Source organism: Gasterosteus aculeatus, chromosome 9 (genome assembly GCF_964276395.1).
Source record: "Gasterosteus aculeatus chromosome 9, fGasAcu3.hap1.1, whole genome shotgun sequence".
In the NCBI taxonomy this organism is placed as follows: Eukaryota; Metazoa; Chordata; class Actinopteri; order Perciformes; family Gasterosteidae; genus Gasterosteus; species Gasterosteus aculeatus.
In genome coordinates, this window is record NC_135696.1 from 21,300,807 (window position 1) to 21,325,148 (window position 24,342).

At 46.2% G+C, this 24,342-nt stretch overlaps 2 protein-coding genes and 1 long non-coding RNA gene across 4 annotated transcripts in view; 2 read left to right on the forward strand and 1 right to left on the reverse strand.

Moving 5' to 3' along the window:
- Nucleotides 1-8,286, reverse strand: LOC120825512 (V-type proton ATPase subunit e 2). The gene is made up of 6 exons (XM_078079824.1): nt 8,173-8,286; nt 7,729-7,926; nt 5,076-5,385; nt 4,349-4,396; nt 2,134-2,232; nt 1-1,824 (listed from the first exon to the last, which is right to left on the reverse strand). Exons 3-5 carry the CDS (start codon nt 5,363-5,365, stop codon nt 2,139-2,141), a joined length of 432 nt encoding a protein of 143 aa, XP_077935950.1. The 5' UTR covers nt 5,366-5,385; nt 7,729-7,926; nt 8,173-8,286; the 3' UTR covers nt 1-1,824; nt 2,134-2,138.
- A 2,734-nt stretch (nt 8,287-11,020) lies between these two features.
- The window catches only part of LOC120815186 (cell adhesion molecule CEACAM20-like), a 73,019-nt gene continuing 59,697 nt past the window's right edge, over nt 11,021-24,342 (forward strand). Inside the window, exons 1-4 of one of the 2 annotated variants that reach the window (XM_078079819.1) lie at nt 11,021-11,270; nt 12,524-12,874; nt 12,989-13,198; nt 13,886-14,146. In XM_078079819.1, the coding sequence (XP_077935945.1) occupies nt 11,222-11,270; nt 12,524-12,874; nt 12,989-13,198; nt 13,886-14,146 (871 nt within the window). In that variant the 5' untranslated portion in view covers nt 11,021-11,221. The remainder of the gene's footprint in view (nt 11,271-12,523; nt 12,875-12,988; nt 13,199-13,885; nt 14,147-24,342) is intronic. The other variant, XM_078079821.1, reaches the window with a different exon arrangement.
- LOC144383089 (uncharacterized) lies at nt 15,738-18,009 on the forward strand. The gene is made up of 2 exons (XR_013450542.1): nt 15,738-15,876; nt 16,265-18,009. It is a non-coding gene; the product is annotated as an uncharacterized LOC144383089 (long non-coding RNA).

Below are 24,342 nucleotides of genomic sequence, written 5' to 3' on the forward strand. Positions count from 1 at the left end.
TTTGTTTCTGTGTTTTATTCTTTATTTCACATTCACATAGAAGCTTTGACTTCACACTAACACACGGTCACGTGATCTCGTCTCCACCAACCAGCGGGTCTGTTGCTCAGTGGCTTCCACACACACACACACACACACACACACACACGCACACACATGCACACACGCACACACACACACACAGACAGAAGATGTTATACGGGCGGATTCATGAGAGAAGAACGAAGTAGTAACGGTGACGTTTGCCTAAATAATCCAATATTATTCCCGATCGCTGGTAGAAAACGAGCGTCTCCTGAGCCGACATCCAGATGTTCCTCAGCGTTGCAGCTGTGTCCCGAGGAGACGAGAGACACGCCGTGTGCATCACTCACCGAGGGATCTTATTTGTAAAAAACAGTCTGGACCTTTTTCTTTTTTTCCTCATAAACTCTGTCTGACCCCCCCTCCTCCATCTAGCTCTGCAAGATAACCACCAGAGCCTCGTGCTCCAGATGTGCAGGTGCGCTCTGGGAGGCGACGCCGCCGCCACGACCGCCGAAGAGGGCTGGAGGAAAAGATACAACGCAATTTGGTCTTTCTAAAAAGTAGCTGTATATTGATTTTGATTCTTTTTGGCTGAAGCAAAGTGGTTTTGGAGAGGATGGAGGGGGGTGGGGGGGCTGTCAGGGTGGAGGAATGGGGCGTGGAACAGGGGGGGGGGGCGGAGGCGTCTGAAAACGGAGGCCGGCAGGTGGATATCCAGCAGATCAGAGCGGGATGCTGAGGTTCAGAATCGTCTCCATGTGGTGATGAAGAGGTTGATGTCGGTCATGTGACTGAGCTTCTCTGTCTCCTTCAGGAACTCCTCCATCACCAAACTCTACATCTTCTCTCCTCTTTCCTTCCCCCCAGAGACTCCTTCATGCGTCTTTCTATTCGCATAAATATGCAGAAATTGGATTTGCATTTATGCAGCGATACAAACAGTGAAAATCTTTGACTCCAGCAAATGAAACCAGAACGTTTTTTCTGTTCTGGTAATAATTGCGAATCAGCACATATTTTAGAAGCCTTGCATGTGGAAACACGGAATTTGAGAAGCAGAAATTACTTTAATGTGAAGTAATGAACAGTTTAAATATTGATTACTGTTCCGAAGGCTTCTGATAGTGAAAAATAAAATAAAATAATCTTCCATTTCCACCAAAAGGGGTCGAGAGAGGGCCTGAATGGTGCAACGAGATCACCATGGCAACGAGAGCCTCGGCGGCGTGCGGAGGGAATGTGGGAGGAGCTTCATGCTGGAGTGGAAGGGAGATTCTCGTGGCCACACACACACACACACACACACACACACACACATTACGTCACAGATAACCACGGCTACACAACAGGGCGGCTCGGACGGCGAGGTCATCACTGACGTCACCGCACAGCGGCCAATAAATACAAATACTACAAATAGTTCACGTTCCCTGACGGCAGGGACACACGAAAACAGCCCAAACAGATAAACGTAAATAAGTTAAGCTCCTACAGATTGCACGTTTCAGAAGGAGGAACATCTACAGCTAAAGGACGACGTCACGGTTTCATCATTAGAACAGGAACTCAGCTGTTTAGTTGTGACTCCGAACTACGTTCGATCAGCAAAGAATGATTCTTAATCCTTAATGTCGATATTTACAAAGGCGGAAAATAAAAAGTAACTCTTCAGGTGTGTGTGTGTGTGTGTGTGTGTGCGCGTGTGTCTTTGTGTGTGTATATGTGTGTTAAATGGGGCGTTATGTTGAAATAAAAATCGAGAAACGGAATGATGGAGAGGCATCACGTCACATGGTCCTGGAAGAGAGAGAGAGAGAGAGAGAGAGAGAGTAGATATGAACCATACGAACCTGATTGATCATAAACTTGTACGTTCTTTAGGAAATCTCACTAACAGGTAAATCGTCCAATCACAGCTCAGTGGGGCGGGACTAAGTGGTGCATAATGTGCACAAAAAGTCTCAGTAAACAATCATTTGATTCTTTTGTTGTCACCAGACATCTGAAGATGCTGCCGGTCAGTAACCGGTTGTATTCATTGATAATAAATAATAATAATACGTTGTTACACGGTTGGTTTCGTTCCGCCTCCTGTGATAAACTCACCTGCTTCACTCCCAGAAGTAACGCAGGTACCAGATGGTCTCGTTCTTCAGCTGCGGGCCGAACAGAGGGTTGGCCTGCGCCAAGATGGCCACCAGCCAGCTGGGCAGAGAGGGGGGGGGGGGGGGGGGGTTAGAAACACTTTACGGCACAGGACAACGATAGATCACCGTGGCAACCGCGAGAGACTCTCAGCTGTCGTCCTGGGAGCTTAATTCATCCTTAATCCGTTAATGACGCACGGCGGCCCGTTGCCTCGGTGAAGCTGCCCCCCCCCCCACACACACACGCACCTCCATGGCGAGGTTTATTTCTAAACAAATCACTCCTTCCGTTGTCAATAATCCCTCAAGTGACATTCTGCACCATGCGGTTTGTCAACATTGAGCATTTGTTCTTCATGCTTCTCTTTCTAGATCAAGTTTGAGTCCATGAAGGAGGAAGACTCCCATCTAGAGGACCGATGAAGATGCTGCATCCTCATCACGTTTCTCTAAGCACTCAGTGCACACGAGCGTCTTCATGTGCATCTTTTTCAGGATAGTCGGTCTGACTTCAAGCTGCAGTAGATTCCCCGTGTTGTGTGATCAGGGTTCGTGTCAGATGTCTTTAAGCTTCTTGGTTTTGGAAAGTAGAAGCTCGGTGTTTGATCTCCTCATCACATCGATCTAAATGTGAAAGTGCCTCCTGTGGGGGTCTAACGCTGATCGAACATCAACAACATCAACGCAACGCTGCCGTGTTCTCAGTGAATAAAATGCAGTTTACATTCTCCTCAATGTTTTGTGTGAGATCCACCTGTTTTTTTTTGGTCAAAAGTTTCTATTAACCAGTAAAATCATTTACTCAGCATCTCATGTTTCATACTTCTGCTTTTAGCATTTTTCATTCGATCGAGTGAAGCGGAATGTGAAGCTGCATTCTGTGCGGTGACCAGCAGGGGGCGACTCCTCTGCTCCCATAGACGTCTATGAGGAAATGACTACTTCTCTGTAGTGACCAGCAGGGGGCGACTCCTCTGCTCCCATAGACGTCTATGAGGAAATGACTCTACTTCTCTGTAGTGACCAGCAGGGGGCGACTCCTCTGCTCCCATAGACGTCTATGAGGAAATGACTCTACTTCTCTGTAGTGACCAGCAGGGGGCGACTCCTCTGCTCCCATAGACGTCTATGAGGAAATGACTCTACTTCTCTGTAGTGACCAGCAGGGGGCGACTCCTCTGCTCCCATAGACGTCTATGAGGAAATGACTCTACTTCTCTGTAGTGACCAGCAGGGGGCGACTCCTCTGCTCCCATAGACGTCTATGAGGAAATGACTCTACTTCTCTGTAGTGACCAGCAGGGGGCGACTCCTCTGCTCCCATAGACGTCTATGAGGAAATGACTCTACTTCTCTGTAGTGACCAGCAGGGGGCGACTCCTCTGCTCCCATAGACGTCTATGAGGAAATGACTCTACTTCTCTGTAGTGACCAGCAGGGGGCGACTCCTCTGCTCCCATAGACGTCTATGAGGAAATGACTCTACTTCTCTGTAGTGACCAGCAGGGGGCGACTCCTCTGCTCCCATAGACGTCTATGAGGAAATGACTCTACTTCTCTGTAGTGACCAGCAGGGGGCGACTCCTCTGCTCCCATAGACGTCTATGAGGAAATGACTCTACTTCTCTGTAGTGACCAGCAGGGGGCGACTCCTCTGCTCCCATAGACGTCTATGAGGAAATGACTCTACTTCTCTCTGGATTTATTGCCTCAGTAAACATTGTAAACACGAGTTCATGGTTCATCTCTAGTTTCAACACGTCTGTTGTTAATGAGGAAGATGTGTTTTTTTAAATAAAGTTGAGCTTTGTTGAATGTGAACCTGAAGGCTCCTTGTTGTGCTGCATTGTGACGATCTGTAGTTTCAAGTCTTCTTCAATACAGCATGATGTTCATTTAGAGTCAAACAGACCATAAAGCAGAGGATGCTTTAGGGCGGGGCTTACTGTGATTGACAGGTTGACAACAAGCTGCTGCTTCGCCAAAAAACAATCACGCCGACGGGCCAGAAACTCGAGGTGGTTGGCCGGCGTTCTGGCCCGTCGCCGTTTTTTTGGCTCCCACGCCGTTGCCACGGTGACGCTTCCACTCTTTGCTGGCAGAAGCGCCACTAAAGCTCCATAACAGCCTGTGCGGCTGCAGCGACACACCACAGAAGAAGAGCTTGTACTTACAACAGGTAGCAGCAGACCGCGGTGAGGATGAGGCTGGTGACGATCACCCTGCCGGAGGAAGACGAAAAGAGGGGGGATTTATTTATATGACCTCATCTACATTGTGAATGTAAAGAGTGACCGTGTAACGCTTTATTGTTCCAGGTCGCTTCTTGGATGCGTCGTCCCAGAACGGATGACTCTCTGTGATCATTCTGATGAACGACCAACGGCATTAAACAAAGTCACACGCAGTAAAAACAAAGATGAGATAAAACATATGTATCTATGAGTCTATTTAAAAGAACAGGTTAACGTTAAATGTCATAAATAATTATACACACTCATACTCATTAATAGAGTGAAAATATGCATCCAAATGTCCCGGCCATGTTTCTTATTTCCCAATGAGAGATGAACCGGAGGAGGAATGTACCTGCTTGATGAACACATAACCTCGTATCTGTTAACTTAAATGATGGTGATGATGATGATGATGATGATGATGAGGAGGAGGAGGGGGGGGGGGGCGTTGGGATGGACGCAACATGACGCGCACGGCCTCCATCACCGAAGCACCAACAGAGCAGCTCAGCGGAGCCGCGTGCGGAGGAAACGATCCTCCGCACTTTAGACCCAGAAAAACGCTTCACGAGACCAATGCGTGGAACGCGTGGAATGCGTGGAATGAGTGGAACGTGTGGAATGACACGGCCCCGGTGATCGCCGTTACCCGCCGAGCACTCACCCCCGGTTGGGTCCTTTGGGCACCAGGAAGGGAGCCACGACGCCCACGAGCGCCCACAGGGCGGTGAAGCAGATCATCGGCAGCGCGAGCGAGTGTGAAACCATGACGGCGGCGCGTGAGGGACGAGGAGACGGAGCCGCGAGGAGGAAGGACGAGCCCGGTGTGTCCTCAAGGAGACGAAGCGCGTCAATGGCCGCGCAGCCCGCCCGTCGCCCCGCGCCGCGTCCCCGCCCACTTAACAGAGGAGAGGCGGGCGATTGGTCCAGACGCAGCAGCCCGCGGGCGCCCATTGGCTCAGCTGGCCGCCTGTCTGCATTACAGGAAGCGGGATTGGACGGATGTTTGTGTCAGCAGGTCGCAGCAAAGCGGATTTTTAAAAATAAGATTTTATTGATCCTGACAGAAATTGTTGTAAAGATTACAGAGAAATAGCAGAAAATAAATAAAATAGAATGAAAAAATACTTAAATGACATAACAATAATAAAGTAAAAGAAATTATACTGACACCAGATCAAAATGGAATACAATAGCAATAGCAAAGAACAATTTTAACTATATAACTATTTCTACTATTCAAAAAATCTAATAAAACAAAGATAAAATGAGTAAACTTAAAAATAAAAATGATCACAAACACCAAAAAGTAAAATTGAAAAGTAATATCATGTGGTGATATAGTTGTATAACTCATTTTACCCTGCTGATCAAACCATAAAAGGTTTGATTGAAATTGTGCTGCAGCCTCAAATATAATATTTGCATTAATTACGAAAACGACCGTGTAAGTAGATGTTATAAACGGCATCAGTCCCGTTATCACTTCAAATCATTAATCCCTTTTTGATATTCAACACTGACTTTTGGCTTTTCTTTATAGGCTTTAACATTCACGATAAACCTAATTTAACAGTTAGTCACTTAACCCGGTTTTATTTTAGAGTCGACTGGTGTCAGGGATGCGTGTGGGAGACAGGACTCAGACCTCTCAGGAAAACAAAAGACTTTTAGTCAAAAGGCCAAAAACCACAGGAACCAGGGGAAGAACAGCAGGCAGGAAACTACAGACATCCAGGACGATGGACAATGACGCCACAAGTGACACAAGAGACACACGGCTTAAATACACAAGGGAGGTGCAGGTGATTGGACACAGGTGGAAACTATTAGACGATCACAGGGGACGACGGGACAAGGCAGGAAGTGAAGTTACCCGGGGACACGAGTGGCAGAAAACTACAAAATAAGACAGGAAGTGAACCACACCGTGACAGACTGGTGCTGTGTCCCTCTTCTCTGTGCTCGTTATACGTACACAACGTTAAAAAAACAACAACAAAAGAGGAGAATCTGCATGTGACACACAAAGCAGCGGACGGACAGTTTGTCTCATCCGCACCAACCAACTGTTCTACCCTGAGGACAAGGCCCCTCAAGAGGGTCAACCGGGGGGTGGACATTCTCCCACGTGGGACAGACTGGTGGATTTGTCCCTCGTGGGAAAATAGATTCTGAAACAGGTGTGAGACGATCAACATTTTGAAGGTTATCAATGAATCGTTGTAACGTTTCTATTGTATTTGTGTTGTGTCGTGTTCTTGCCTCTAGAGACATTTAACAACTGACCTGCTTCTTCGCGACTTACAATAAATGCAATATTAAATACATCATCTTAACCTTGTCTGAATTGTCCATGTAATTGAATACTGATACTAGATTACATTGTTTTACCCAAATATGAAACCAGTGTCTCTGACCAGCAATGTGGCCCAGTGGGAAATGTAAAGTCCACCACTAAAGCCACAGGGTGGCGCTGCACTGCTGGGACGGCGAGCGGAGTGTGAGGAGGGAAAGGTTCGTTCTCTTCACGGGACTGTCCTGTGGAGGTAGATGTCTTCTCCAGTAAGTAACTCTCATTCTGAATGCCACTTAACTATGAACGTCCAGGCTGGTGGAGCTGTGGGGGACGGCATCAGGACATTGTCCATCGAGTCTGACAGGCGGAGGCCATTCATGGAGTGGGGGGGGGGGTTTGGCTTGTAGTCAGTGAGGTGTTTGAGGCCTCTGCAGACCGACGCGGCGTCACTTGCTGAGAACTGTTGTTGGAGAACGGAAGCACAGTGAGCGCCCTGGTAGGCTGGTGTCATTGGCCAATCACATCTCTGCGTCCGAGTCGCGTCGAGAGAGTGACACCTCCCCCCTGATGGCCCCCCCAAGCCAAAGTAAAAGCCGCGTGTTAATGTAAATGTAAATGTAAGTCACTTTGCATAATGTAACGTCTCTGCATTTGGCTGAAACAGGAAATCAGTTTTTGGGGAAGTTGTTCAGAAGAGGCGTTTCCACAGCAACGGGAGGCAGATGTCACACGGCTGTTTAACACCCGTTTAACAGATAATTATAAATAGTTAAAACCACGAATGGCAGCTTCTGTGAAGTAAACCGCGTGATCAGCCGGGTGAACTTCCTGTTCCTGTCAATGCAGCCTGAGACCTTTAGTGAAGTGTTTTCCACCATAATTCATTATTAACCTTTTATTGATCACGCTTTAACATCGTCGTCCATCAGTGAGTTTACCATCGCAGTTATAGTTAGTCAAATTAATGGTAGTGAAGTTAAAATGGTGTTAAAATGTGTGTTTGTGTGCAGGCCGGTACCTCCAAGGACGTGGACATGTTCACAGCAGCCATCTACTGCGACCACAGGTGACCCCTGACCCCTGACCCTGCGTCTCCGGTCACTCCGGTTCTAAACGTCTCCACGCGGCCCCTTCGGGTTCTACGGGAACCGCTCGCACTGCTACTGGGTTCTGGAGCCGTACTCAGCTGACGGGGTTCTTCGGTAAGGACGATGCTCTGATGGGGTTAAAGGTCAGCTTACAACGCGTTCATCAGTCTGTGATTCAGCACTTGGACTTTTACAAACACACCTGCGTTGGTGGGAAGTATTAAGACTGTGTGTGTGTGTGTGTGTGTGTGTGTGTGTGTGTGTGTGCCTTTAATCACAACTCTGATCAAACCATAAACTAGGGATGATTAAATGACCGTAAGAATTTAATTTAGATTCCAAATGTATTAACCGACAATGTATGTTTTGTTTACCGTTTTCTCCGGAGCGCACGTGTCGTGTTTTCCGCACAATAAGGCGCATAAGATCCTGCAGTCAGACGTTTGGCGTCGGGGCGGGTGGATGGCGGGTGGATGTGGGGGGTGGGGAGGTGGAGACGGTGCTTTCAGGGTCCGATCGATGCCGCGAGGTGCGTCCGCTCCCCCCGCCCCCTCGCCATCCGCGCCGTAAATCTCCGGCTGCTTTTAGAATAACTTGTGTTCCCCGTTAAGATGGTTCAGCTCCTGCAGAGAAAAGGGCGCCGTCTCTCGCGCTTTAATCTCATGAAGTGCTCGGAGAGAACGACAGCTTCGTTTCTCCGACGCGCCCTGAAAGCAGCTCCGTATCCCGCTCAGCGTCTCGCCGTCGTGGACGAGCTTTGGCGTGTTTGGCAGAGTGAACAACCAGTACGGATCCACCGATCAACCAATTGATCCGTGTATATAAGGCGCTCCGGATTATAAAGCACTGTCGTTTTCTGAGGAAGTTAAAGCCTTTTAAATGCGCCTTTGAGTGCGGACAATACGGTATATTGACTTTAATACTACAAGAGGGCGCCGCGTTTGTTGAACAACGACAGGCGGACGAGAGCAGCAGTTTGGAGCGAGAGCCTTATTATTTTATTAATCTGTCCGTTTAAATTGTTTGTGCTTCATCAACTAATGTTTCACATAACTAACGTGCCGCATCATAAATATTTTGATATTCATTTCAAACTTTTCAAAATTGAAATTAAAAACATTTAATTTATTGATTGTAAATGAAAATTGTATTGTACATTATTGCATGAATGTACATGGATTTCTGTCTAAATGTTTGAAAAAGTGACATGTGAATATTGTCGTGCTTTTTTGTTCATATGACAACCGGCGCCCCATATTTAAGGCTGTGAGCCCTTTTACCATAACACCTCAAATAGAGGCACATTTCATTTTGAAATGCGGTCCGCATGACCGCAGTGGAGAGGGGGTTGGCGGGCGCGGAACGTCGCGCAACCCCCCCTTGACCGGACCATCGGCGACGGTGAAGGCAGGGGGGCGGAGGGGCACGGGCGCAGATGCTCGCGGTTAACGAGGGGGGGGGGGGGGGGGGGGGGCGCGGTGAAATCCTTGTATAACAAGAGCTAATTCATCCGGACTTGCCAGGTTGTCCTGCCGCGGCGTGAATTACCGTAATTATTTTAATGTTCAGTCGTCAAGTCTTAAATGTTAAATGTAGAGCTAAATGTAGACTCTACATTTAACATTTAGATTTAGATTTAACATTTAGATTTAGATTTAACATTTAGATATAACATTTAGATTTAGATTTAACATTTAGATATAACATTTACATTTAGATTTAACATTTACATTTAGATTTAACATTTACATTTAGATTTAACATTTAGATATAACATTTACATTTAGTTGTAACATTTATATTATTTAACAACTTTGTTACTGCCAAACATTATCCTTGGAAATGTTATTGCATGAATGTACACGAATTGTCTCTAAATGTTTGAAAAAGTGACATGTGAATATTGTCGTGCTTTTTTGTGCACATGATGCAGCATTATTAAGAACACATTCAGGGTTACAAACCAACATCAGGTGCTGCTTCTGTGGCTCCAGCTGTGCCGGTAGGACCCGTTAGAACAGTGAACGCAGCATCATTTGTTAAACGTAAGTGGCCGCTGATGCCTCCCTGCTGTGGTTACGATGCTCTTCTGTTCCCACGGTTACAGGGGCGCTGAGATAGAGAGCGTCCGGGTTCTTCACGAGCGCTTCTGTGCACTTCGTCGACTTCAAAAACGGCAACATGGCCACCGAGGCCCTGCGGGAGCTGCAGGTGAGCAAAGTGCAGAAGAACTGCAATGTCACTGTAAGATGTTCCACAGACCTTGTTCTCCTGGAGGAAGTACTTCAGACAAATAACCACTATCAGAGTGATTTTTAAATGAAGAAAAAATGAGTTATTCTCCTGTGTCATCGCCCACTGAGGTAACTTGAACAACTAAAAGCGTCCGGGGAGGAGAAACCGGTTTCTACACAAAAACCTGACCGGGTCTTTGCCACCAGTTGCTTCTCGTTGTGGTGTTGTTGGTTTCCTCCTGTTACACGTTCCCCTTCCTTCTGCCTGTCCCGGCCTCAGGTCCGGCCTCGTGGCCTCCATCTTGTAGGATGGCTGCTGCCCCTTAAAGGGGACGTAGCACCCATCGGCCACGTGGCCCCGTGCGATGCCACAATATAGCAACACGTTTCCCTCACTGCTCACAACGAGCTCCGTGGAGAGTCTTTGGTATCGGGTCCTTGTTCTGGGTGAAAGTCTTAAGGGCTTCACACGGGTTCTTTTTAGAGCTCTGAGCACCACAAGCTGAGTTCCATCGGACCCCTTTTTGTTTGAGACACTGCATCTCACACGTAACATACAAGGAAATGTAAGAAAAGAGAAAAATATAGATACTAGCAATCAATTTTTCATCTCTTTTGTACATTTACACTATGAGGTGTTGTTAACATTTAAGGTCTTCAGAGCGACTTTCAGCCACTTTCATATTGTAATGGAAATGTGTGAACGATAAATGAATAAAGCAACATTTGTGTGAGTTGACAGCTTGTTTGTGTTGTTTGTGTCCTGCAGTGAATGTGAGGAAGACGTATGAAGAGCTGCAGAGAGGACATATTTATCTACATGTTAACAGGAGGACGTCACACTGCAGCCTTTCACTTAATGTGAATTATTACAGAGAATGAAGAGACGTTTATGCTGCTTACAGGTTCATCAAGATGATCTTCACATATTAACAACACTTTTATGATGTTTCCTTTTAGCAGAAGTAAGACGTTAACATTAAAGCAGCTTCTTGTTCTGCAGCTCATGCATACTAATGACGGAAAGAGGAAGGAAGCTCTGCTGGGTGTTGAACAGCAGCTTGTTACCAACTCCAGAAGAGACGAGCTGACCTCAGAGACATCAGCCTCCTCTTTAATGTAGACGTGTTTCTGGTGACTTACTGAATAAAGAGTTTCTGATCTGCTGATTGAACACAGAGGAGCAGCTATGAGTCCATCAGCCGGTGGATTAGTCGTCTTCCTTCTCTCTGTACAAGGTACTGTACTTCTACATTTATATTGTGAGGCCGTTACACACCTCACACACACACAGGGAGCTGTGTTTTTACTTCACACACAGGTCTGATGTCATCACACACAAATAATGACTAAATGAACATTAACAAAGAAGAAATGCTCTGAATAATTTGTCTCTGTTGAACTTCCTCTAATGGTTCAGCAGCGTTTCTTTGCATTAGACCACATTTAGAGGCTGTTATTCACTCCGAGTCTCTGACGACGTCTGTTCTTCTTTTTGGAGCATTTTATTGTGTATTTGTGGTCATTTTTATTCTCTTCCTGGTTGTTCAGTGTCTCTTTGAGGGACATTTTGTAGCTTTGATCCGTGTCACAGATAATTGATTCACTGCCGGATGCTGAAAAGTCACATTCTGTGGTTTTAGACAAATAAATATTGTTTTGGAAAATTCTATTTCTTATTTTTTGTTGACTTTTGAAAGCCAGTCGAGTCTTAAAACACTTCTTATCAGTGACGTGTGATCTAATCAGCACATAAATGGCACGTTAGGGGGGAGGTGTGAAAATGTGCGTTTCCGTGCCGCCATTTTGTCAAAAATTGAGCAAATATGGGCGGTTTCGTGTGTGTGTGTGTGTGTGTGTGTGTGTGTGTGTGTGTGTGTGTGCCTTTAATCGCAACTCTGATCAAAACATAAACTAGGGATGATTAAATGACCGTAAGAATTTAATTTAATAAAAGTGTGTAAAATAGTAAGATGTGCCCTCACACACACACACACACACACACACACACACACACACACACACACACACACACACAATATATTTCAGACAAAATGGCGGCCAAATTGCCTGAACAGACACACGTGTATTTTCACACTTTCCCCCCAAAGGTGCCGTTCATATTCTACTAATCTATATGTCACAGTATCGTTCCCCTCAGAGTTCTGCATTTCTCTACAGTTTCCATCTCCACTCTGCAGCAGACTGACCACAGACAGAAGAGCACAGAGCAAAGACACTCTTCTTCTCACCAACCAAACCCTTCTAATACTTCAACTTGAGCTTTTTCAGGTCCACAGGTTCAATACGTCGATGTTCCTTCCAGCTGCAGAGTCCATGTGGACATCGTGGACTCTTTCATTACTTTCTATAAACTCAATGATTTTCATATTTCTCATAATATCTTTTCTCTTCAGTAAACTACCAATGAGAGTGTGTCCTGTGATGTTGTTCTGAGTGTGACTGTGGTTCCTGATGTGCTGTGTTACAGTGATACAGAGTCAGGATGGATGGAGAGTGAATTACCATCAGACTGACGTCTGTGCTGTAAAAGGATCAACAGTGGATATAAGCTGTGACATCACATACCCACCTGGAATAGATCCCTCTGATATAAAGGACAGATTCTGGTTCACTAAAGAGAAAGATGGTGAACCTGTGGATCTGAGAACAGACTCTGAGTATTCAGGCCGTGTCAAGTATGGATGTAATAGCGTTAGTTGTTATCTGACCATCACATACGTGAGAGAGAGCGACTCAGCTGAGTACAAATTCACATTGATGACAAACAAACCAGGAGAGAAATATACTGGTTCACCTGGAGTCACTTTGTCTGTCACAGGTAACATTTTAATTCACATATTAATCATCTACAAATGTTCAACATCTAGAAAACTAGAGTATAAATGTCTTCTGTGAATGTTGACACTTTAATAAATAATATTCACTGATTCAGGTCTCCAGGTGCAGGTGAGAAGATCAGATTCTACCTGGTTGGAGCTGACGTGTCACAGCAGCTGTGTTCTGTCTGGTCGTGCTGAATACGTCTGGTCCAAGAATGGAGAGATCATCAAGACAGGATCTTCTCTTCTAGTCTCCTCTGGTTCTACAGACAGATATTCCTGTAATTTAAGAGGACCTTGGGATAACGGTTCTCCTGCAGTGTGTAAGTTCACTCCACTGTGTCGGCCTGTGGAGCTTCAACAACATCTCACATGGAGGCACCAGACCGCTGCATGTAAACTAGAGGCATCAAAAAGATGAAGCACAACGTTCCTCAGGAGGTGGAGCCGTGGTCCACTGACCAGAGGGTTGCTGGTTCAATCCCCGGCCCCTGCAGTCTACGTGTAGAAGAGTCACTCACACACTGACACAACAATATGATTCTAATCACAGCTGTAAACACGCTGGAGTCTAAATGTTAAAGGAGACACAGATCTTTATTTATGTCATTCTCTTATTAATAGAAACACAAATATAAACCATCAGCAGACAGAATAATGTTATTTTCATAAAGACTCAAGTGAATTATTCCAGAACATAAGTAGAAGTGACGTGTCAGCTGGTGGAGGAAACAATCAATAACTCCTACAACAACTAGAAGTGAGAGGACAGACTCAGCTAAGGACACAAGCAGCATCTAAAGAGAAGAATGTGTGGAGATATGAACATTACAAAGGATTAAAGGCTGCTTATTGTCACTTTACACCAGCAGGAGTCTCACCTGTGACAGCTGCTGTGATGAATAATAGAGATAGTCTGAGAGAAAGACACACAAGTATTCATTCAAATGATCAACTATCTACGCTAACATCTTCTAACCTCTTAGTATGTTTATTCACGTCTCCTCCAGATGGTCCACAGCGTCCCTCTGTGTCAGTGAGTCCCTCTGCTGAGATGCTGGAGGGCGATTCAGTGACTCTGACCTGTAGCGCTGATGCTAACCCAGCAGCTAACTACACCTGGTACAAGGAGCATGAAGACTCACCACGAGCATCAGGACAGAACTTCACCATCACTGACTTCACAGCTGAACACAGTGGGAATTATTACTGTGAAGCCCAGAACGAGATGGGACGTAGTAACTCCACCTTACTTCGGATTACTTCTTCAGGTAAATCACACTCATTCTTTTGTTCCTTCACACATTACATCAACAATCCAGCTAAAGAAGTGACTCACAGTTAGGGTGACCAGATGACCTCTTTCTGAGACCTAAATAATGCGTCTGGGATTTTGCTTCGTCGGATATTTGTGTTTCTGAGTCTTTCACAAACTAGTTATTCCGCCCTCACAAGTGGTGTAAATGGCGTCTCCCTTACGCTCCACCTTCCTGCGCGAGCTCTGACTGTAGAGAGAACAGTCATTGGTCGACCGATCGCCATGTTGCCAGATACACGATAATTATCCTCCACATACGACCATTTTGAGCCTTTGGTACGATACTTGACCATTTCCAATGTGGCAACACTGAGCACCTTGCCGCCTCCACTAGTTGCTTTGTTTACAGCACATGACATCTGCATCTCTTCTTTTAATATGTGGCCGTATAAAAGAATTGATTATTTAGAATTTTGTTATCATCATTGCTTTAATAAATGGACCAGACACATTAAAGAAGCGCTGGACTAAATGCCAGAAGAGAGATTTGTTTTACATTTGCACTTTGCAGTTTTGTTAAAGTTCAATAAATAGATGTTCATATAGTCATGTGTGACCTTTGTATGCAGTCACAATGTCATGGTGCGGCATGCAATACGTTTTCTGAGGTCCCTGTTGGGAAAAGTCCTTTTCTTTGTCCTGTTTATAAAAAGATGAATGTTACATGTGAGCAGCCTAAATAAACAACGGCGTGATGTTTGGAGCATTCAGGACACCTCGAGGTTTACAAGTTGCTCTCCTGCTGCTTGTTGTGACCGTTTACATCACCACACAATCACGTTCACACGCACAAACACAAACCAATACTTGCTTTCAACATGTAGAGCTCAAGAGAGTGAGTTCTTAATTGCACCACATGTCATTAACATACAAGTCTCACATTGGACATGAGCTTTTCTTCAGCGCTGGATTCTCTTCCTGAGCTGCTTGGTTGTCGCTTTGTGACTCTTCTGTCGCTAACTTGGGGATAAAGAGGACGTCTATGCAGCCATAGATATTATATATAAAGGCTAGATGTCTTTGGTTTGTTATAAACATCAGAGATGTAGTTATGACACTGCATACGTATGAATAATGTTCTGTTTAATATCATTTCCGTATGAAAACCCATGGTTACAATTATTCATAAGTACGCAGTGTCATAACTACATCTGTGTGCAGGGAGCGGATTTCAACATGCATCTTGTACCTATTTTAGAACATTATTCTATTTGTTAGAACGTAACATCATTTTGTATTATATATATAATAATTATTCATATAAGTACATGTTTTACTACCAACACAATGTTATGGGTGAGCCAGCTGACCGACCCAAGATGGCCGGATATTCTGTTTCACTGAGTTAAACATCTTATTTTTGTCACTAATTCATCCTCCACCCTCCATATTTAATAGTTTATATTTGTTGTTGTTTGCTTTCTTTCCCGTGTAGGAAAATGGTCAACAACAGCTATTATTGTCATATCTGTTCTCCTGCTGATCATCATCATCCTCGCTGTCCCCTACATCAAGTGAGCGGTTCAGCTTCACTGTGATAAAATGCAGATGTGGATCTTACATTCACACAGTCGTTGAATCACTTGATTTGATCATTGATTTGTTTTTTCATTCATTCTTCTGTGCAGGATGAGAAGAATGTCCCCAGAACGGCCTGAACCAAGACCAGAGAACGACACTCAGGTGAGGAGGAAGAGCTCAGTGTGGAGGCCTGTTAGAACCTTCATCATATCATGAATAACTTAAATATTAATCCTGTTAGTCTCCAAAAGGTCAAACTATATCCACGTACACTCTGGTTGTACTTAATGTCCTTAATGAATCTGTGTGCGTGTCCTTCTTGTACACAGCGTGCACAGTATCCACAGACACACGATGACAGTTTGTAGATGGAACTTCATTAACCTCAATGACCTTAATTACAACCATTAAACACATGAGACCTCCATGAGAACCTGTAGGGCCCAAAGGAGTCATTAGAGAAGAAGCCCTGCAGATATTCTACTATCTGGTCCTTTGTACTTCAGTCCAACAATACTATCCAATAAGTACTTCTTGTTCTTTGATGCAGATCCCACTGGACAACGAGGGAAACCAATGAGAGGAATAGAAGGAAGTGAAGGAAGAGGAGAAAATGGAGATGGTGCCGTCCACATGTATCCACTTTGATGAAGGCAGCGAGTGACAATCTTTACTGAATATGGATCCGTCTCTGCTTTTATCATCACTGTTTTATTGCTGTTTAAACGTGTTAATGATTCATTTAGTGAGTTTACGGTTCTTTCACTGACGGAGATGTGAAGGAGCTGTGGATGATTCTTAAGCTCTTGATTTTTCGATTTCTTTCGATTCTCTCGATTCTCGATTCGGTCTCGATTCAGAAAAGTTAATAATCGGAAAAAAATATTTTTAAAAAGTCCGTCTCGCGCGAGATATTTGCTCGCTCGCGGAGCGTGAACTTCCTCGCTCGCGAGGTTAATCTCTGCTCGCGCTCGAAGGTGTTTTCTACGCGCTCGCTGTTGTTCTTTCTGACAGTAAGGGGGCGGAGCCAGTCACCATTGTCTCTACACCTGATTGGTTACAAACCGCGTCCTTGGATTGGCTGGAGTGATGCATCCACACAACTATAGAAGCCCATTTCTGCACTAAAGAAATTATGAGATAAAACGTTTTCAAGAAACAAACGCCCCCCTTGGGTAACCGTAGTGGACCGTAGACGACAACCAGCTACAACCGTCATTTACCATCATTACCGGCACATTAAGACCAATGCGTCCAGCTCGCAGACCGGTCCGTCAGTCTGAATCTGAATATCTTGCCAACTTTACCCAACTATGGAGGAGCCTGCGCAGATCTTACCTCATTTTGATTTTCCAAAAAGTCGATCCGTATTGAAAGTTAACAAGATATTCACAGATTTGGACTTTTTTTCTGGTATTTTACAAATACGGACGGGTCTGAGACTAAGAGCAGCTTTTTCTTCATTTAAAAGAAAAAGTTTAGAAGTAGTTTAGAATCGATAATCGGATTGGAATCGAATTGTTGACCTCTGAATCGAATCGAATCGTGAGGTGCCAAGAGATTCCCACCCCTACTGTCAGCAATGAACCCACACAGATATGTGGTCTGTTACTGTACAGAGTTTAAGCAGCTTAAACACACCTGCATGAATATGAGGTTTGACATGTTGTATATTCACCATCGTTAAGGCTTCCATCAGAGAAGCATCAGGGAGCCAATGGGAGGCCAGCTTGTAGTCTGTAATCAGCCTTTAAATGTTACTAATCAGCAATATGTTACTACCAGTTCTATACAAGCATCTTCAGGTACATTTATCTGCAAATAGTCTTTACCAATATTGCCAATATGCTTCTATTGATTCATCATTTTGACTGAAGTCGCATCACAAGTTGAGAACTTGGCTCAACTTAAAGTGGCTGAATTTGACTATCAGAGTGTTAACAATAGTCCAAAATAGACCCTTTAAATTGACATGCAAAATATGGAAATCACCACATGTTTCTCTAATTTTGGAGCAGATGTGTAACAGATGTGTTGTGGGAGATTACCACTGGTAGTAAAGCTCAGTCACAAAGGAAGTGGCTTAATATGAATTATACTATGGTTATTTAACCAGAATGTGTATTTTAAACAAGCTACATGATTTCTTTTTAACTGTTTGGGCTTCATGCATCTATAAAAACATAGTAAATGTTGTAAATACAAAGAGCTGCAAGCTACAATTGTTTTTTTTATGTAAGTTCAAAAACATTTACTTCCTATGTGAGTTTTATGTCTAATAAATGTATCATTTGATGTTGTTGTTGTTTCTTCTCTGCAGTGACCAGCAGGGGGCGACTCCTCTGCTCCCATAGACGTTGTGACATTGTAAACATGAGTTTGTGGTCTCAGTCTCTAGTTTCAAGTCTTCTTCAATGCAGCAGGATTGTCGTGAACCGGGTTTTCTCCTCTTTTCCTTTCCAACCCTTTTTTCTCTCACACACACACACACACACACACACACACACACACACACACACACACACACACACACACACACACACACACACACACACACACACACACACTCCCAGCTGCTTCTCATCTCGTCATCCTCTCTTCCCCTCACCTCTTCCTACCTTCTGCAATTAGACTCTCTATTTCTAGCCTGCCTCTTCCCCTTGTTCTCTGCCAGAGTATTGACTATGCACCAACGTACCTGTACCTGCTGTCTCGTTTCTCCTGCCCTGCCTTGTCGTGTTCGTGCCTTACGGCGTGGCCCGAGTCCAAACCTCTGTTCCACCCAGCCTCCCGTATGACGTGGGCGGCCTGCTGTCTGGAGTGCTCTACCTTCGCCCTGGAGCTCGTTCCCTGCACTCTCCTCTGTTAAGCCTTCAGTGCCATTTTGTTTTTGGACATTCTAATGGCGCTCTCTCCTCCACCCACACAACAATGATGTTCATTTAGTAAATGATGGTCCATTTAGAGTCAACTAGACCACATGAAATACATACTTATACTGTTGATACGCTTTGCAGTGTGGTAGATTCTCTCTGCAGTTCTTCCTGGTAGCTGTTGAGCAGATATAATATGCCACATTGTTAATGTTGTAACATGATCATTTAAGGACGAAGGAGTCATCAGGGGTCCGGTTTACTAAAGAGAGGACGCATAAACCCAAAGTACATGTTATTAACCTTATAAAGGAAGATCAAACTTAATATAATCAGATACATACAGATGAGATGCTGTGTATGTTTGTGAGCTATTCATTTGCAGTTATAATTTAGTTACATATTCCTAAATATTATTGTTTACATCTTGGGTTCAATGTACTAAAATATTAAGATAGATTTATGTTTTTGTAGTCAATTAAGTTGAATAAAGTATACTTATTTGGTTACAGTAATTGGACTCATTAATTGTGTAACACTGTGGGCACCTGGAGGATATTTAAGGGCGTAGCCAGGCATATGCACCTGGGTGAGATGGAGGGCAGTGTGAACAGCATAGGAAAGGCAGCAACGTTATGTTTTTTATGCGTTTGTTTTGGAGTAAATGCGAAATAAAAGGAAAAGACTGCTTGGACAATCTGCTCTCTTGCTGCGTAAAATAAACTTAAAACGGCTGAACGAGTGGGATTCAAAAGTCGTAACTGCAGCGATGGAAATGTTTGAAGTTTCAGAAGCTTCGATGGGGATTATTGTTAGAAATGGACTTGATCGGAAAATAACCACATTTTGCTGTTTTTCTTGCACTCTGCCTGCATGTTAAACAAGAGCAAGCATTCAAAATGTCTGACGTACGAACGGCAAGCGACGTTGAGACAATGGCAGAAAAAAGAGAAACTAAATTTACTTCTAAAAGCTTGGACTTCTTCACCGAAATGTATCAGCGGAAAGGAACAGAAGATATAAACAAGCCAAGGATGGAGAACTTTGAGAACTTACTTGCGTTAATGGCATCAATGAAAATCTCAAGTCAGTGAATGCTGAGCTTACGAAGTTCATCAAGTGTTGCTAAGACGCAAATGACATGCATGCGTCGTTTATGAACTTACCTTTAGAGGAAAGCAAGCCAGTTCAACACCTCCCTAGGGAGGTGTTTCAGGCACGGCCAGCTGGGAAGAGGCCCCGGGGAAGACCCAGGACTAGGTGGAGAGATTATATCTCTGCACTGGCCTGGGAACGCCTTGGGATCCCCCAGTCAGAGGGGTCCTCTGCTGGAGCTGTTGCCCCCGCGACCCGACCCCGGATAAGCGGTTGAAGATGGATGGATGGATGAAGCCAGTTCAACTCCTATACCAAAACCTCCAGTTAAAATGGATGAAAAATGTGTCATTGCTTTGTTATCAAGCACGATTAGTGCAACCTCATATACAAGGTCTTACTGAGAGCTATCAGAGTGACATAGTAAATGTTATGCAGAGGCAAAATGAAATCTCTGCTCTGCTGGCTCAGCAAAATCTATGCTCTGTCCTTCCTGTCAGAAACATTCCTGTGTTCGATGGACACCCTCTTCAATACAGGTCTTTCATCATCAGAGCTTTTGGAAATGGAAAGACGACTAATAGGAGTGACTGTCGACACTTTCTCCAACAATACACCTGTGGGCAGCCAAGAGACCAGAGGCCTCATGTACAAAGGGTGCGTACAGTGCCGAACGCACTTTTTCACGTCAACGATCAGATGTATCAAGAGCCAAATGACTGGAAATGTGTGCTGCCTCACGCCAACTTCAGGGCTGACGCCCTTTTCTACAGCTGTCGATTCTTTGGCGACACTTACAGGTGATGTTGGGAAACTAATAATAAATAAATGTTTAATTTGTCCTTAGACTGAGTGATGTGCACATCTGAGACACAGGAACAATTAACACGTGTCTGCAATTACACGAGTGGATATGAAAGCATGCATAAAGTGGTGCAATGCATACTATTAAAACAATGGCTGCTTTAGCACTACTAGAAAGACATTGCAAATGGTGCAATAAGGAGAGAGCGCAAATTTAGAGACGGAGAGCATTTGCTTGCAAATGAGGACTCATCAGCCGCTTCAGGTTCCCGAGGACAATCCTCCTCGAACTATGTGCAGAGCTGCGGCCGGCGTTTGAGCGCAGCAGCTCCTCCTACGTTTGCTGCTTATTCCTGATAACGTGCCAAATAGCACATTTTTGCGTGCCTCCACTTCTGAAAGTAGCACTTTCCATCTCGCTTTCGGTGAAGCTCTTTTTTTACCATCTTACTCATTCCTTTTTTCTATCTTTTCTGATCATGCAGAGAGGGGGATCGCAGGTGAAGGGCTCATTTAAATATTATTTGCATATTGCATATAAGTAGGGGCGTGGACAGGGAGGAGTCGGGTACTACGACATGTGAGCTCAATTCCACGTTCATTGGGATGTACAAAGGAATTGTGGCTGGATTCATGCGTTCGCACACATTGATACATCTGGATATTATATATAGTTTGATCGTACGCCATGTTTCAGTAAGAAATCCACTCAAGTCTTTGTACATGAGGATCCTGGTGTGCAGTTGTCAACATCTACCTTCAGATTGAAACTTCCTCATAAACTAAAGGGAAAGATGGAGAAATGTCGGAGTGCCTGTCAGGTTGTGGACGTGGCTGGACCCAAACGCAGAACAGACAGACACAGCCGTCAGGAGGAGAGTGAATTAGTCAGTTTATTAATCGACACGACTGTGGAGGTGCAGCAGGAGCGGGCGTGAGGAGTGCAGAGGAAGGAGGGGGTCCCGGGTGATGATCTCCTCGACAGTGCGCGGTGCCCAGTGGTCCTCCCACGTGCAGGAACAGACAGGTGTCCCTGTAACCGAGGAGGTGAGACAAGAGGTAAGTAACGCGATTTACACTGAATGAAAAGAGAACAACAGCCGACTCTCGGCTTGACTGGGTGCTGGTCACTGAGACTCGCGAAGACTGAGGTCGACATACGTGACGTGAGTAACGATCCGACGTCGGCCGGTTGTCAGGCTCTCCCTCTTATCCCCTGGTGATTGTGGCTCCGGTGAAGGTGCGTGATTGCAGAGCTGAGACAGGTGCGTGCGAAGCCAACCTCTCCCAGATCCACCAGAGGGAGACCTAAACCAGCCTTTACCTGGGTCCAGAGGGGGGAACTCTGACAGTACCCCTCCCCCCACGACCGCCACTAGGCGGTCCACCTGGAGCCCCCGGCTTCCGCCGATAAAACTCCCGGATCATGCTGGGGTCCAGGATCAGGCGCCGGGAAACCCAACACCTCTCCTCCGGCCCATAACCCTCCCAGTCTATCAAAAACTGGTAGCAACCCGGCGTCGGGAGTCCATAACCCACTTTACTGTAAAGGCTGGGGCCCCCTCAATCATTCGGGGAGGCGGCAGAGGAGGTTGGGGGGGGAGGAGGTGACAAACCGACACCGGTTTAATGCACGACACTTGGAACGCTTGGTGTACACGAAGGGGCCGAGGGAGCTTGAGACGGACCACCGTGGGGTTGATGATGCGTTCGATGGGGAAGGGGCCGATGAACCTTTGCGATAGTTTCTTGGAGTCCGTCTGGAGGGGCAGGTCCTTGGTTGACAGCCAAACCTTGTCTCCCACTGAGTATGAAGGTGCGGGGTGAGCCTCTGAGCAGTACTAGCAACAGGCTAACCTGTTGCTGGTACTGCTCAGAGGCTCTCAGCAAGGAAGCCCGGGCGCGGTGCCAGGTCCGATGGCATCGGCGAAACTGCTGCTGTATCGACGGTACGGCCAGCTCCTTCTCCTGGGACGGGAACAAGGGAGGTTGATAGCTGTAAACACACTGGAATGGGGACATACCTGTCACTGTAGTGGGAAGCGTGTTGTGGGCGTACTCCGCCCATGAGATCTGCTCAGACCAGGTGGAGGGTTCAGAGGAAGCCAGGCATCGTAGGGTAGACTCCATCTTCTGGTTGGCCCTCTCTGCCTGGCCGTTAGTCTGAGGATGGAACCCGGAAGAGAGGCTGGCAGTAGCTCCGACTGCCGTGCAAAAGGCCCTCCACACTGCTGATGCAAACTGAGGGCCACGGTCCGAAACAATGTCGGTAGGCAGGCCATGAATACGGAATATCTCCCTCACCATAATGTCCGCTGTTTCTTTGGCCGATGGGAGCTAGGGCAAGGGCAGGAAATTTACTGAACCTGTCCACGATCGTTAACACCACCGTGTTACCCCCGGACGGGGGAAGTCCAGTGACAAAGTCCATGGCTAGGTGGGACCAGGGACAATGAGGGATGGGCAATGGCCTCAAAAGCCCCACGCTTGGCCGGTTTGAGCCCTTGTTCTGCTCGCACACCGGACAAGCCGCCACGTACATCCAAACGTCCTCCCCCATAGCAGGCCACCAGAACCGTCGCCGCAGAAAGGACATGGTACGTGCGACACCCGGGTGACAAGTCAGCTTGGAGGCATGGCCCCACTCCAACACTGGCGGTCGCGTCCGCTCGTCGCGGTCGCGTCCAAAAAATAGCGCTCACCTAGCCTGTCGGGAATTTAGTCGTTTCCTCAGATCCACCAGAGGGAGACCTAAACCAGCCTTTACCTGGGTCCAGAGGGGGGAACTCTGACAGTGAGCACTGTGTAACGATCTTGTTGCCTTCATTGAAAAGTGAGTCAGAATTGCCTCAGATCCACTTTTTGGCAACATCCAGGAGCTACAACCCACCAACTTGAAGGTCCCAGAAAAAGGAACAACCATAACATTCAAAAAGGGAAATTCTGTGTAACCCAATAATCGCTGTGTCGCAGAGCAGCGTCTTCGAAGCCTGGAAAAATACTCTAAAAATAATGATTCAACATGAAAATGATTCAACACATTAGTAGACCCTCTCTGGGAACCGTCACCGTATCGTGGGGGAGAGGTTTGTGTGTCCCTATGACCGTGACGGCTGTGTTGTCGGGAGCCTTGTGCTCCTGGTAGGGTTACCCTTGGCAAAGTGGTCTCAGGCGAGGGGCCAGACTAAGAATGGTTCAAAAAGACCCTATGAAAAAACGGAAGGAGTTACCCGGCCCGGAGGAAGCCCGGGGCCCCCATTTGGAGCCAGGCCCAGATGGAGGGCCCGACAGCGAGTGTCTGGTGGCCGGGTTTACCGCGGAGCCCGGCCGGGCACAGCCCGAAGGAGTGACGCGGCAGCCCAACACTCTACTCCCCATGGGCTCACCACCTGTGGAGGAAACCGATGGGGTCGGGTGCGCTGCTACAAGGGTGGCAGTGACAGTGGGGGGTCTAGACGGAACAGACCTGGGCGGCAGATGCTGGCTCTGGGGACGTGGAACGTAACCTCTCTGGGGGGGAAGGAGCCGGAGCTTGTGCGGGAGGTGGAGCGTTATCAGTTGGATCTGGTGGGGCTTACCTCTACGCACAGCCTCGGCTCTGGAACCAAACTCCTGGATAGGGGGTGGACTCTATTCTACTCCGGAGTGGCCCATGGTGTGAGGCGCCAGGCGGGTGTGGGGATACTCATAAGTCCCCGGCTGAGTGCTGCTACATTGGAGTTTACCCCAGTGGACAAAAGGGTCGCCTCCCTACGCCTTTGGGTGGTGGGGGGGAAAACTCTGACTGTTGTCTGTGCATATGCACCAAACAGCAGCTCAGAGTATTCGGCCTTTTTGGAGACCCTGAATGGAGTCC